This window comes from Prunus persica, chromosome G8, assembly GCF_000346465.2.
Source record: "Prunus persica cultivar Lovell chromosome G8, Prunus_persica_NCBIv2, whole genome shotgun sequence".
NCBI classification, from domain to species: Eukaryota; Viridiplantae; Streptophyta; class Magnoliopsida; order Rosales; family Rosaceae; genus Prunus; species Prunus persica.
In genome coordinates, this window is record NC_034016.1 from 3,083,823 (window position 1) to 3,097,028 (window position 13,206).

At 36.6% G+C, this 13,206-nt stretch overlaps 2 protein-coding genes across 2 annotated transcripts; one reads left to right on the top strand and one right to left on the bottom strand.

The window, feature by feature from the left end:
- LOC18766304 (citrate-binding protein) lies at positions 732-10,404 on the bottom strand. The gene is made up of 4 exons (XM_020570248.1): positions 10,196-10,404; positions 9,949-10,110; positions 1,867-2,089; positions 732-1,307 (listed from the first exon to the last, which is right to left on the bottom strand). The coding sequence occupies exons 1-4, from the start codon at positions 10,402-10,404 to the stop codon at positions 933-935; spliced, it is 969 nt and encodes a 322-aa protein (XP_020425837.1). The 3' UTR covers positions 732-932.
- On the top strand, positions 11,803-12,783 carry LOC18768184 (citrate-binding protein). Its single transcript, XM_007200211.2, has 2 exons — positions 11,803-12,069; positions 12,215-12,783. Exons 1-2 carry the CDS (start codon positions 11,803-11,805, stop codon positions 12,596-12,598), a joined length of 651 nt encoding a protein of 216 aa, XP_007200273.1. The 3' UTR covers positions 12,599-12,783.

The following is a 13,206-nucleotide window of genomic DNA, read 5'->3' on the forward strand; positions in this document are numbered from 1 at the left end:
TATCATTAGTAACATGATTAAACAGGGAAGTGAATTAGATATTGTTAATCTTGACGTGGGTTTGCTTTCACTAATTCAAAAGAATTAAGCTAAAGTTCAAATAATGCTGTTTGTGCTTATATAATTATTTATTTGTCATATGCGTCAACTTATCGTATGAATATTGCCTTGTCGGATCCTTCAATCCAGAAATAGCATTCCCACCTTCCTCCCTCCCTCCTCAAATACTCAAAAGAGTAGTTGGTCATGCCAACACAGCAGTCTGCCATAGGTCCTTGTTTCATTTTCCTTTTCTTCATTCAATTCACCAAGCATATTTTTCCAGCCAATAAAACGAAACAATCTTATTATATAGGGCTTTACTAAAAAGGACAAATAGGAGGGCATAAAGATAAAATGGTCCAACTCCTAAAAAATTGGATAAATGGATTTAGATACTATCCGACAGTGACATGAAATAAACTCTTAGTCATTTACTGAGAGTGACATTGAACAACTCTCAAGTCACTATCCAATAGTGACATAAGAGTTATTTCATGTCACCGTTTGAATTGATTTGTCCAATTTTGGAGGAGCTGGACCATTATAACATTTTGTCTTCGGTGAAGTACTCTCTTTTTTTCATAATCATTTTCCGTTATTATATTAGTTGTTATAATAACATTGTTTTTTCCAGTATCAGCCAACTTTGATTTGTTATTATATTCCTTCTTTGGTGACATGAGAAGTAAATCCCAAACTCTTCTTCAGGCAGCCAAGGATCAAAATTGTGATTCGGCCCAAAACCTCCTTGCCTCTTGGGCTTCCTAGAGTTAAAGATTGACGGAACATACCTCTTGGCTCAAAAAAAAAAAAGCTTTATTAATTAACCTGTTTTTATTATTATTATTATTATTATTATTTTATTCTTACATTGACTCCACCACCATGGATCATTTCTTGAAAAGTTTGACCTCCTTCGACCTAGATTCCATGTAGTTACTTGAAGCAGACAAGGCACCATAAACCCCATACTTGAAGTAAAAGTTAGCTCGGCTGGGACCATTTACGACAAGCTTTTGCTTGCCGTCGATAAAAATGGTGACCTTTCCAGCACCAACATTGTGAATGACATTGAGTCTGAGCCATTTGTCGTAGATATTTGAAGCCACCACAGTGTTTCCATTGTACTTGAGATCCCCGTTATACACCCTCAGTTGCAGTGTTGTAGCTTCAGTCGCTGCACCATGGATCTGCATTATCGAGCTGCCTTGTGGCACATAGAAATTGCCCTCAAATTGCCAAACTCCAGATGTGTAGTCATATCCCTAGGAACAAAAAAGGAAAAAAAAAATCAATTGACTTGTTAGAAATTGTGCGGATCAAATACAATACACACTTGTTTTGAGATAAAATTCGATGCCTAAGCACACTAGATGGAGTCAGGAATTTTCATGAGGATGGGTTATGCATATTATTTTTCTTCATTTTAGGAGCTCTTAGGGTAAAGTACTGATTTTTAGGATGAGGTGGACTATTTCCACCAAATAGGACAGACTTTCTACAAGTAGTACTAAACTCCAATTTTAGGAGCTCTTGCTAGTGTTCAACTAAAAAATGCATCAGGTAAAAGATGTCTTACGTTAAAGTGTGTGATGATAAGCTTTTACTTGTTAGACAATTCAGCAGTGTCGCGTGACTGAAATAGCTTCACATAATTTTCTCGCAACAACATGAAGGACCTGAAAGCCGTGGGCCTCAAACACAACTTTGGTACAAAATTCACTTAATGAAATATTAATTTGGAGCATAATCTGAAAAATATTATTCTAATTTCAATAAAACCAGCATAGATGTAGAGAGGAGGGGAAAGAGATCAATACATACAGAAATTCTTATCTCTGTGCGTGGCCTGGTTGGACTGCCTTGTTTAAAGGGCTTGTCATTGGTGTCGACCCAAAACCTCTCAACTCCATCGACTCTGCTGTAACGATCCGCCGGAGACTTGTCATATGGTATCTGTAACTTGAGGTTTTGTGCAGCCAATGACACACGCGTGAAGCCATCAGTAGGATCAGAAGCGCACAGGGCTTCCAAAAAGCACAACAACCTTCTTGCAATTTTAAAAAGTGGTCATTTTGTAGGATATATGCATGCAACTCAGATATATTTATACCAAGGCAAAGATATGTGTCCACTCCACAACGACGACGTCTAATGGAGGGCATTTTCGTATTAATAAAGAGACATTGGTCTTCTTATCCCATTAAAATAACACTCATGTTCTCATTTTATTTTTTATTTTAAATCTTTTTAATATGAATTTTGTTATTTATAATATTATCCTCATAATTTGTTTAAAAACATTTTCATTAACTAATATTTTTTAATTCAAAAAAGTTTCACCTCTATATATAAAGGCTGAAAGTTTTCTGACCTTTTTTATTATTTCAAAGCAGATTATAAAGTTCATTGACAAAAAAAAACAAGTAACAAATGGGCCAAGAGTTGATTATTAGAGGGGAGACGTGATAAAAACTTATAAGAGGGGAGACGTGATAAAAACTTATTGAAGGGAAACATTAATTAGTTATTAGTGCCATTTGGCATTGTTTATTTAGGGTAATAAGTGATTTTTTAAACATTTTAAGAAATCCAACCCGTTTGATAAACTATTAGAAAATCGCTTATAATTAAAAATTGTTGTGAGGGAAATCTATAAGAGAAAGCAGTTAATAAGATGTTTCATTTTCTGATTATGCAGGAATCAGTTTCGAAGAGGCATTAGGCATGTTTACGTATCAGTAATGGAGAAAGTAAGGAATCAGATAATTTAGAAATCGGGGAACTACTGAATCGGTATGGGAAGAATCATTCCCATTAAGCTGTTTACTAAACATACGAAATTAGTAAAGGAATGGGGTTGATTCCCATTGTTATTGTTTACTAATTTTCATGAATCAGAATCCAAATTAATTTGATTACTAAAATGCCCTACACATTTTCACCACATCACATATATAAAATTCACCCAAAACCAAAAGCTATAGGAAAAGGGGTTTTGAATTAATCAGTAAGAGGGAATCCGTTATCAAAGAAAATTATCAGCAATTTATTCTGAACCAAAAGCTAGACAAGCTAACCTGGCTAAGAAATCTTTGATCAAGTGAGATAAAATTCACAAAAGAAGTCACATGTGTTGTAACGTTAAGGGTTTGAGTTGTTTGAACTCCTTCTAGCGTGTATTTTTATTTTTTTTAGGGTTTGAGTTATTTTGGAATTATAGTAAAGTGGTAAGGGTATTTTTGGAAGTTAATAAGAGAAAGCAGGAATGGGAATCGTATCGACTAGTCCCCCCTAGTCGATCTGATACCTAGTTTTGAGGGAATGTGATTACGGATTTTGAGGTGGGGCCCACTTATTTTTTCATTCCTGATTGCAAGTAAACGCAGGGGAAGTCAGGAATGGAAATCATTCCCTTTCCTCCCATACCCATTACTGATACGTAAACATGCCCTAAGTTTAATGATTATGCGGGAATCAGTACCAACAACACTTTAAACAAAAAGTTTACCAAACGTCAAATTACTTTCTCTTACAGCTGATTTATTTCACAGCAAACTAAATTGATTTTTTTAAAAAAAAAAGATATTTCTTATTGAGAGGAGTGATACCAAACTAAACTCACACAAACTACACGGATACTAGGTTTCAAACCCAGCACCTTTTCTGGAGAGCAATTGCTCCAAACCACTACACTAGTAGATCTTTTGGGTATAAATTGAATTAGAACGATGATTTTGACTCTCATCTCCCACAGTCCTCTACCAATCACTATAATTGGACCCGCAGTTTCAATTCAATATTGACAGTTTTCTTCTAATAATTGTATCAACGTGGTCTAAAGGCAATCTAAGTTAGGCAGTTGCCTACCATTAGGCTTTCTCCAACCCATGAAGGGCTAAACCCAAATTTTCTCCTTCCAAAAAGTAACTATTTTGGGTTTTGCCCGGACTCAAATCGTTTTTTCTCCCAACCTTCCGAACTAAAATTTTAAGTCCGCAACTTTATTAAATTGTTTAAGAATTGTTTAAGTCTATTTTTTTTTTTTTACGGATAACTTTTCTTCATTCAATCTTTTTAAATAACTTCATAATTAAATTTTTTGAACAATTTAACCTAAAAAAGTTCATTGAAAAAAAATATTCAAATTATAAAGTTCATTAAATTTTTTGAACAATTTGAACAATTTTTTTAAAATATGAATCATGTTATAAATCTAGAGAAAACTGTAGAGAGGGAATTGAGATATAGAGAGAGTATAGAAACTGATTTCTCATTCTCATATATATGTATATTACAAGTAGGGGGAAGCCTTATTTATAGGCAAGCATCTTCTAATGGAGGTGGGCTCCATCTTATATATTTACAACACTCCCCCTCGGAGACCACAAATGATATGGAATATGCCTCGTTAAAAACCTTGCCAGTAAAAACCCAGTGGGATAAAAAAAACTGGTCAAAAAGAAAAAGAGTACATAATCATGTGTAACATAAAATTCTGTGTATATTGACACGCGTGCGACACTGCCTCGTTAAAACCTTGCCAGGAAAAACCCAGTGGGATAAAAACCTGGACGAAGGAAAAAGAGTACAGTGTTTGAAGATCTTTATTGATAGCACGCTCCCCCTGATGCTTGGCAAAATATCTTTAAGCCATACTGTTGATCATCTTTCTGAATATCGTAGTTGACACTGCTTCTGTGAGTCAATCTTGAGTGACACTGCCTCGGTAAAACCTTACCAGGAAAAATCCAGTGGGATAAAAACCTGGATGAAGGAAAAAAGAGTACAGTGTGTGAAGGTCTTTATTAATACCACGCTCCCCCTGAAAACTTCATGACTAGCTTTTTCCAGTAAGCGACCATAGAGATTTCCAGAGTTCGCATATCTAATAACACTTGGGCTATTTGTAAGTTCACTCAAAAATATGCCTGTATATGGTGTTATGCTGAGATTGCATCAAATATGCCTCGCATCATCCCAAAATGATGGTGATGGAGTTGAGCTCTATCTGGAAAATACGATGTACGGTCCAATATACTTCCGGAAAATCCTTAAAGTGTCCAACGGATAATCCTCATAAAAATGCTTCAATACTTTCTTAGTATAAGCAAGAATCTCGTTGGCATAATGCTCGATCTTTGAGTCGAGACAAATATTTCTTAAACTCTTCAGAAGCTTGAATGTGTTGCAAACATATTATAATCAATGTACTCACTGAGGCAATTTATGCACATTAGTATTGAGTACAGATTTTGTGCTTCAGGCACATGTCTTTCAGGGACTTGCTTCATGCAATTTCAATCCTTTCAAGGATTTTGTTTAAAGGGATTAAACTTTATGACACATTATATAGCTTTAACCCAGCTATTTATACATCTTTAGGGAATCGCTTCTCGCAATATGCTCCGTGCATTTAATAACCCTTAAAGATAACATGTTGTTCTCCGTAAATGTGCAATAAAGGGGCACAATTGAATCTATAAATATGGAGAAAACCCAACATTCCTTGTTTTTGCCAGAAACATTGTGTCATACAAAGTAGGTATATTCCCTTTTTATTCCGAACACCCAAGTATAAATTTCAGTATTAACATCTTTTGGGGTTCGTACAGTGGGTTTGTTCTTTCACGTTCATTCTCATCTATAATGGAATTACCTCATTCCATTTTGGCCAATGATATTGTCGACATTTAATAATTGAACGTGGTTCCAATCAACACAGCCCATTGATGATTTGAGTAGCTACTCCAAAACCAAAAATTGTCATTCATCAATTCATGATCCCATCATTCTCATTTGCACGTGCATGCATCAATTATAAGCATTTCTTTGCTTTTGGGTACCCAAGCCACTTCATGGGGCTTTTATTATGTGAGAATGTGGATTATAACCTCCAATGGAGCGTTATTTTACAGTAGGGCGTGGATAATCTCTATTTAGGGAGTTGGAACATTTAGAACCCATATATCTGTCATGCTGCAGCATGCCACAGATTAATACATACATGTCAATTAATTTCTGGGACTTTAACCCATACAATTTGCTACGCATTAGGCGTGCACAATATCAATATTGACATGTCAAAGGATTGTCCTTTCGGGACTTCAATCCACATCATTTGCTACGCAACAGGCGTGCATCATATTGATCACTGCTATACCCATATTCTGTTCTTATGGGACTTTGATCTGTGCAGTGTATTATCAATGTATCCAACTTGCAATCTGTAAAATTTCCGTTAATAATTCATGGATACATACAAGCCATTCTTTTGGAACGGACTTATCTCCCCATTTGGTTACCTTCCAAGATAAAATATCAAATAAGTATATAAGCATAAAACAACACAAGTATTGCTTACATCCTTAGGTGGGAGAAACTTTTCTCAAGTATCATTCAAGCTCGTATCGGCCCAGTAAATATAATATAGCGCTTGATGATCTAGTTATATCCTGCAAGAGCAAAATCACAACTCTTTTCTCTGTCAAAAACAAATAATCCTCAGAGTTAGGATCACTCCATGGATTCTTTCTTCAGATGTTCATTCTAAAGAAATAAAATCTCTTATGAACAGAGAGTTACAAAAAGAGAAAAAATGCAAAAAAAATTGTGATATTGATTGCAAGAGAAGGTAAGCAATCAGGGAAGGAAGCTGGTGGGAGCAGACAACAAGCTCAGCAATCAAGGAAGGAAGCTGGTGGGAGCAAACAACAAGCTCTCATTTCTTCTAGTCTAGAAGAACTTCCGGAGATTAGAGCATAAGGTTGCCTTCACAGTTCCCTGATATGGCGGAAACGTGATCAGGGATAGTCTCGCTTCCTGAATGGATGATCAGAGATAGTCTTGCTTCTCGGGCATATTAAGTGCTCACTGATAAGAAAAACAAGTAGATATCGCATCACTAGGTATGGAGAAAACTGGATGTCTTCTGCAAAGAAAATTTCGTTAGTAACACATTTATACACAAATAAGAGGAATAGGTAGAACCGGTGAATTTCAAATTAACCATAAGAAAATTGCGAGATTCTCGGGGTGCTTTTGAAAAAATAGCTCCGTGAAATCCGCAAAGCAAGATCGGCTTTTGATGAAAATAATACTTTCAAAACGCCGAAAGTGCCGACAAACATTAATGGAGGCCATGTGAAGTTTTGGAATCTGGGAAAGAAAAAGAGAATATGGGGATCCGAAAAGATATTGGGATCCTGAAAAACTGTAGCCATATTTCCTCCTATAGATATTGCCTTTGCAAAACTTGATTGGAGCAACTGCGTTTCAACTCAACTTCCTTCATTTTCTGAAACTTTAGTTTTCCTAAGACTTTCTTCGAAACCTTCTTAAAAATGGCTTCCTCTTCTTCCTGCCCAAATTATTTCAATTTAAATGATGCTCCCACAACAAACAGTGACGCCAAAGTTTGGCGTCCATCCTTTGTATCCCAAAATCGTCATCTCACAGTTAATGATTCTGTGATGATGAATGATGCTACTGCTGTCATAGTATCTAGGAATTTCATTATTCCAATGGATGAAATGTTGTTGACAGGGGGGTCTGAGGAAGAGGCTATTGATGACTCAATGGCTTTTAGCATTCAGAGTGCTGCTTCTGTTTCTAACATGGCTGATCGTTTGCGTGCCAGAGCAAACGAGGTTGAGAGGCTAACAACTGAAAATTCGTCTCTTCAAAGAATGCTTCATGAGTCTCAACAGGAGGTTGAGAAACTTAAAGGAGAGAATAATTTCTTGTTGAAACTGGTGAGTTCGTACTCCGTTGATACACTGAGAAGGTTAGACATGCTGCAGGTCTCCAATGAAAGAAATTTGGGAGACCACGAAAGGCTCATGGCTAAGCTTAAGAGGCGTCGTCCTCTTCCTTCAGAGGCTTCCAGAACATAATGTAATTTTATAGATTTTGCAGGGCCTGCACTTTTATTGCAGGTGGAAAAAATCTATCTGTTGTATGTTCCTGTTATAATAATTGCGCACATTCTTAAACTTGCACCTGTGGTTTTTACGTCTTTTCAAAATGACGTTTTGGAACCTTGTGCCTTATAGATTCAAATAACCACATCGACTCTCCCAAATTTCATATTTCAACGTATGGGAGCCCGGAACTTTTGGCCTGGGCTAAACACAAACTCAGAATTTATTCGCCCTTTTCAAATGAACATGAAATATGGATTGAGTAAAACCACGCTAATATCTCATATATTTGGGTTCATGAGCTTCCGGCCCAGATATAACAAAATATGTGGGGAGCCTCAATTCATCATTCTCTTATGCCAAAGAAATATGTGGCGTACCACAATTTGCAATAATACCTCAAGGGTTGTCCATTTAATTGTTGGAACTTCAGGTTCTCAACACTGTTAGATTTTGAACCTCAAGCCAAAATCACATATTCTCATGGTATGGACATTTTTACAATTTTCTGTACATATTTCTGGACTTCAAGCCCTTACATAATTGTCCATATCTTGAGGAACTTCTGGCATCTCATTTAATTGCTCATCTATGAGTTTAAGGAACTACAGGTTCCCTTTTTGAAGAGTGATGGTTTACCCAAAATGGTTAATATTTATGTATACGTCACTATTCATATATCTGGTACTATTCATCAAGTCATGAATACGTATCTATTCATGTGTACAGTATATTTACCAGTACAGTTATTATCCATGTGTACGGCACTATGAACCAATACGGTACTGTTACATCATTAAGGAACCCCAGGTCCTTATTTACATGTCAGGGATCAAGGACCCTTAAGTCCAATGACATGTTTACAAATATAGTACCGGAGAGACTGCCAGCTCTCATATTAATATCATCATCAAGGATCTTCAAGTCCTGATGTAATTGTATGATGAGGATCAAGGAACTTCTGGTCCTGATCTGCATACTATAAAAAACTCATCATACAGCACAATTAATCCATAAAATAAATTGTTGGTAAATAAATTACTGGTATGGACGATAAACCCGCACCATACTTTAAATAAATGTAAATGTGCGGTAAAATAAATTCATAAATTAAATTGCTTGCTGTATGGACATTAATCCCGCACCATACCTTAAATAAAATTAAATGTGCGATAAATTAAATTCATAAATTAAATTGCTTGCTGTATGGACGTTAATCCCGCACCATACCTTAAATAAAATTAAATGTGCGATAAATTAAATTCATAAATTAAATTGCTTGCTGTATGGACGTTAATCCCGCACCATACCTTAAATAAAATTAAATGTGCGGTAAATTAAATTCATAAATTAAATTGCTTGCTGTATGGACGTTAATCCCGCACCATATCTTAAATAAAATTAAATGTGCGGTAAATTAAATTCATAAAGTAAACGTGCTTGTATGGGCACTAATTCTGCTCCATACATTTAAATAAAAGTAAAGGCGTGGACGATAAATCCGCACCACCCTTTTAAATAGATACTGTTGTATGGGTAATAAACCTACACCATACAGTAAATAATGTACAGTAAAGTAATTTCATAAAGTATGAGGGTCAATTCCACATCATACTTTAAGTAAAAATAAACTTACGATAAAGTAAAGGCAATTATTGGTGGGTTCTTATCAACACCACGATCAAATAGTATGATATTATATTAAATCATTTTATAAAGTAGAAGTCATATTTACCCCGACCGAAGTGCACGTTAAGATTCCAAAACCAAGAGACCAAGTGGGTGGCTGTCAATCAGTGAAATATATATATATATTTTTTTATTTGCACTTGCCAATTTTTGTTTGCACTTGCCAGCCAATTTTTTGTTTGCACTTGCCATTTTGGAAAGCAAACTCACGGCCCACTTGCCAGTTGCAAGTCCATGCTATTATTGTTGTTGTTTTGGGATGAACACTGATCATCATCATCATCATCTTCAGTACCAGAGGAGGCCAAAGTAGTCGTCTTCTTCAGCCTCACCGCCTCTGCTAGCCATGAACCCAATCTTATCGGATGCGTTGGTGCAAGATCCGCAAGCGCTACGCCTGGGCAGCCTTGTAAGCGAGCATGGTGTCTTCTGCAGCAGCCTTTCTCTCATCAGCAGCCTTGAGAGAAACTCCAAGGGTAAGATATTGAAGTCAGAACTAAGATATTGGAATTATGTTGCCATGGTGATGAGAACTTGAGAACCCAAGGTGATGTGCCTCTTGCTGATCAGCTCCAGCAATCACCACTTCAAGGCCAAGAAAAGCGACGTTACGGATGTGGTCATCGAGAAACAGGGTACGACGAGGATCCACCTCAGCGACCCGGAGCGCGATCTCCATGGCCTCCATGGACGGCTTCAGAACCACTGGAAACTCGTTAGGCCGAGTCGAACTCGGCAGGTTCGGGTTCATCGTCTCGAAGCATATGATCTGCTCGAAGCAATCCCTCACTCCCAGACGATCCAACGCCTTCACCGCGTGTTTCCGATCCGAATTCGTAAATATGATTTTTCTCTGTGTTTGTTTGGCTGGGTCAAAGGCCCTTGCCTTTTTTATTGCTGGAAATTTGAGAAAGAAAGGATGGAGCATGGTTGAGCTTTTGCAGCTGAAAGTTCATCATGTTTCTCTGCTAGTTTGCCTTTTCTATTGCTGGAAATTTGAGAAAGAAAGGTATTGAAGCAAATGGAATTCATCCGAGAATTCAGCTGGTATTTTTGAAAGCGAATTCGTGCTGATAACGTGTTATAAATCTAGAGAAAACTGTAGAGAGGGAATTGAGATATAGAGAGAGTATAGAAACTGATTTCTCATTCTCATATATATGTATATTACAAGTAGGGGGAAGCCTTATTTATAGGCAAGCATCTTCTAATGGAGGTGGGCTCCATCTTATATATTCACAACAAATCAGACCTTTTTATTATTTCAAAAGGCAGATTATAAAGTTCATTGGAAAAAATCAAATCAAATCAAATTGGCACACCCGCGAGGAGAAGATAAAGATAAGAGAGGACAATTGAGCCGACTTTGGTCAAAGGCACTCATGGACAAGTAAGATTCATTGACGCCGTAAATGACGGGATTGTACATAATGATATTGGCAACATGACAAATTGGCAAAGAAATTGGAATTTTACCATATTTTGGTTCCAAATGAGAAGTGAGTGTTACCCTCATTTGTGGGGTAATAATAAATTAAACTCACATACACTATACGGATATTAAATTTTGAATTTAACATTTTTTCTAGAAGAACAATTGCTCTAAACCACTACACTAGTGGATGTTTTAGATATAGACTGAATTAGAACGATAACGGAGCATTAAATTATTAGATTGCGGAGTATGTGCAATACCTAATTCAATTGCTTCAATATATATCAAGTAACTTGGTCTAATCTAATGTGAATGACTAAAGATGGGCCCGTTTCAATTCAATACCCACAGTTTTCTTCTAATAATTGCAACAACGTGGTCTAAAGGCAATCTAAGTTAGGCAATGACTCCTAAAAGTAAGTAAATGGTTGAATATTCTGTTGTATTACCAACGTCAAATATTACAATACATATATACAGCAATAGCCTTCTATCAACCCTACTGTTAAGGCTTTGAAGACGTGATCCAATATTAGTGGGATTTGACCTACACTAATTTGGGCAAATAAAGATATTACAAATATTTACAAAGATATTTCCTAATAATGTGCCCACCATTAATGGACCATGCCGCTGTTGACCGCATCTCATATCTACACTACAGATATATTGCGCTTCATGCGCATATATGCATATACATCCTACAGAATGAAAATGACTTCTTGCTTAAAGAAGGTGGTGTTTTTGCTGCTCTTGAGCTCTTTGGCAGCCCAGCAGCATTTATGTGCTGCTGATCCCACTGATGGCTTCACCCGTGTGCAATTCACGGACGAAAACCGCATGTTACAGAAGCCATATGACAAAGCTCCTGAGGATCGTTACAGTAAGGTGGATGGAGTTGAAAAGTTCTGGATCTACACCAATGACAAGCCCTTTAAAGAAGGCAGTCCAACCAGACCACGCACGGAAATAAGAATCACTGTAAGATTTTATATTGTTGGTGTAATTTCTCCAGCGTCAGGGTTTTAACTTTTATCTCAAATTAAAGTAATATAGTTTATTTGTTACACAATTCCTAGCAAGTTGATTTTTTTTTTCTTTTTCATGCATGGATTTTGTTCTATAGGGACATGACTACACTTCTGGAGTTTGGCAATTTGAAGGCAACTTTTTTGTGCCACAAGGCACCTCGGGGGCTATAATAATGCAGGTCTTTGGTGCAGCCAATGAAGCTACAACTCTGCAACTAAGGGTCGTTAATGGGGATTTGAAGTACTATGGGAACAGTGTGGTGGCTGCTAATATCTACAGTAGATGGGTTAGACTGAATGTGATTCACAATGTTGGTGCAGGGAAAGTGACAATTTTTATCGACGGCGACCAGAAGCTAGTCGTCAACGATCACGGTCGAGCTACTTTTTACTTCAAATATGGAGTTTATGGTGCCTTATCTGGTTCAAGTAACTACATGGAATCAAGATGGAAGGGAATCAAACTTTTCAAAAAATGATAGTTTTGTTATCATTGAAATTTCGACTTTCACCGTTTCATTTCAAGTTACATATGACAGAAAAATAAGAAAACCAATAAAGATTGTGATCATTAAACCTAATCTCAGTACATTTTAACTTGTGTATATGTATGTTCTTTTTGTATTATCAATGAGCAAGAAGTTGGTCCGTTTCTTATGGTTAATCTAGCCTTAGCCAAACCGATTGATCACTACACTTGTTTGGTTTGGTTCGGTTATCTGTAGTCTAGTTTAAGGTATAAATTGAAACTAGTAGAAACTCAGGCACTGTATTGATTCAGTGTGTAATTTGAGGCACTAAGGCCATCTCCAGTCATAGAGCTACATGTGGTATCCTCTACTACAGGCTCAAGTAAGGATCTGTTAGTGGATGTACTTCAAATGAGTGAAACAATCTGGAGAGCATAACTTTACAAGGTAAAGTCTACATATTAGGCACGTGCACAAGCCACTGCGGGATGTTTTTCAATAAATAAGGTTTTTATGACCTCAAAAAATGTTTCAAACATCTATATATAGGGTTTTTAGGTCTAATGGTCTATGAACTTTGACCCAATTCTCATTTTGGTCCCTTAATTTTCAAAATC

Excerpts from the sequence above, each read along its gene's own strand:
- LOC18766304 (XM_020570248.1), bottom strand. The coding sequence starts at position 10,404 with ATGAACCCGAACCTGCCGAGTTCGACTCGGCCTAACGAGTTTCCAGTG. Across the intron at positions 10,111-10,195 it reads CAAGAGGCACATCACCTTGG|GCTGCTGATGAGAGAAAGGC; the intron begins GTTCTCAAGTTC and ends GTTTCTCTCAAG. Across the intron at positions 1,308-1,866 it reads GCACAGAGATAAGAATTTCT|GGATATGACTACACATCTGG; the intron begins GTATGTATTGAT and ends TTTTGTTCCTAG.
- LOC18768184 (XM_007200211.2), top strand. The coding sequence starts at position 11,803 with ATGACTTCTTGCTTAAAGAAGGTGGTGTTTTTGCTGCTCTTGAGCTCT. Across the intron at positions 12,070-12,214 it reads GCACGGAAATAAGAATCACT|GGACATGACTACACTTCTGG; the intron begins GTAAGATTTTAT and ends TTTGTTCTATAG.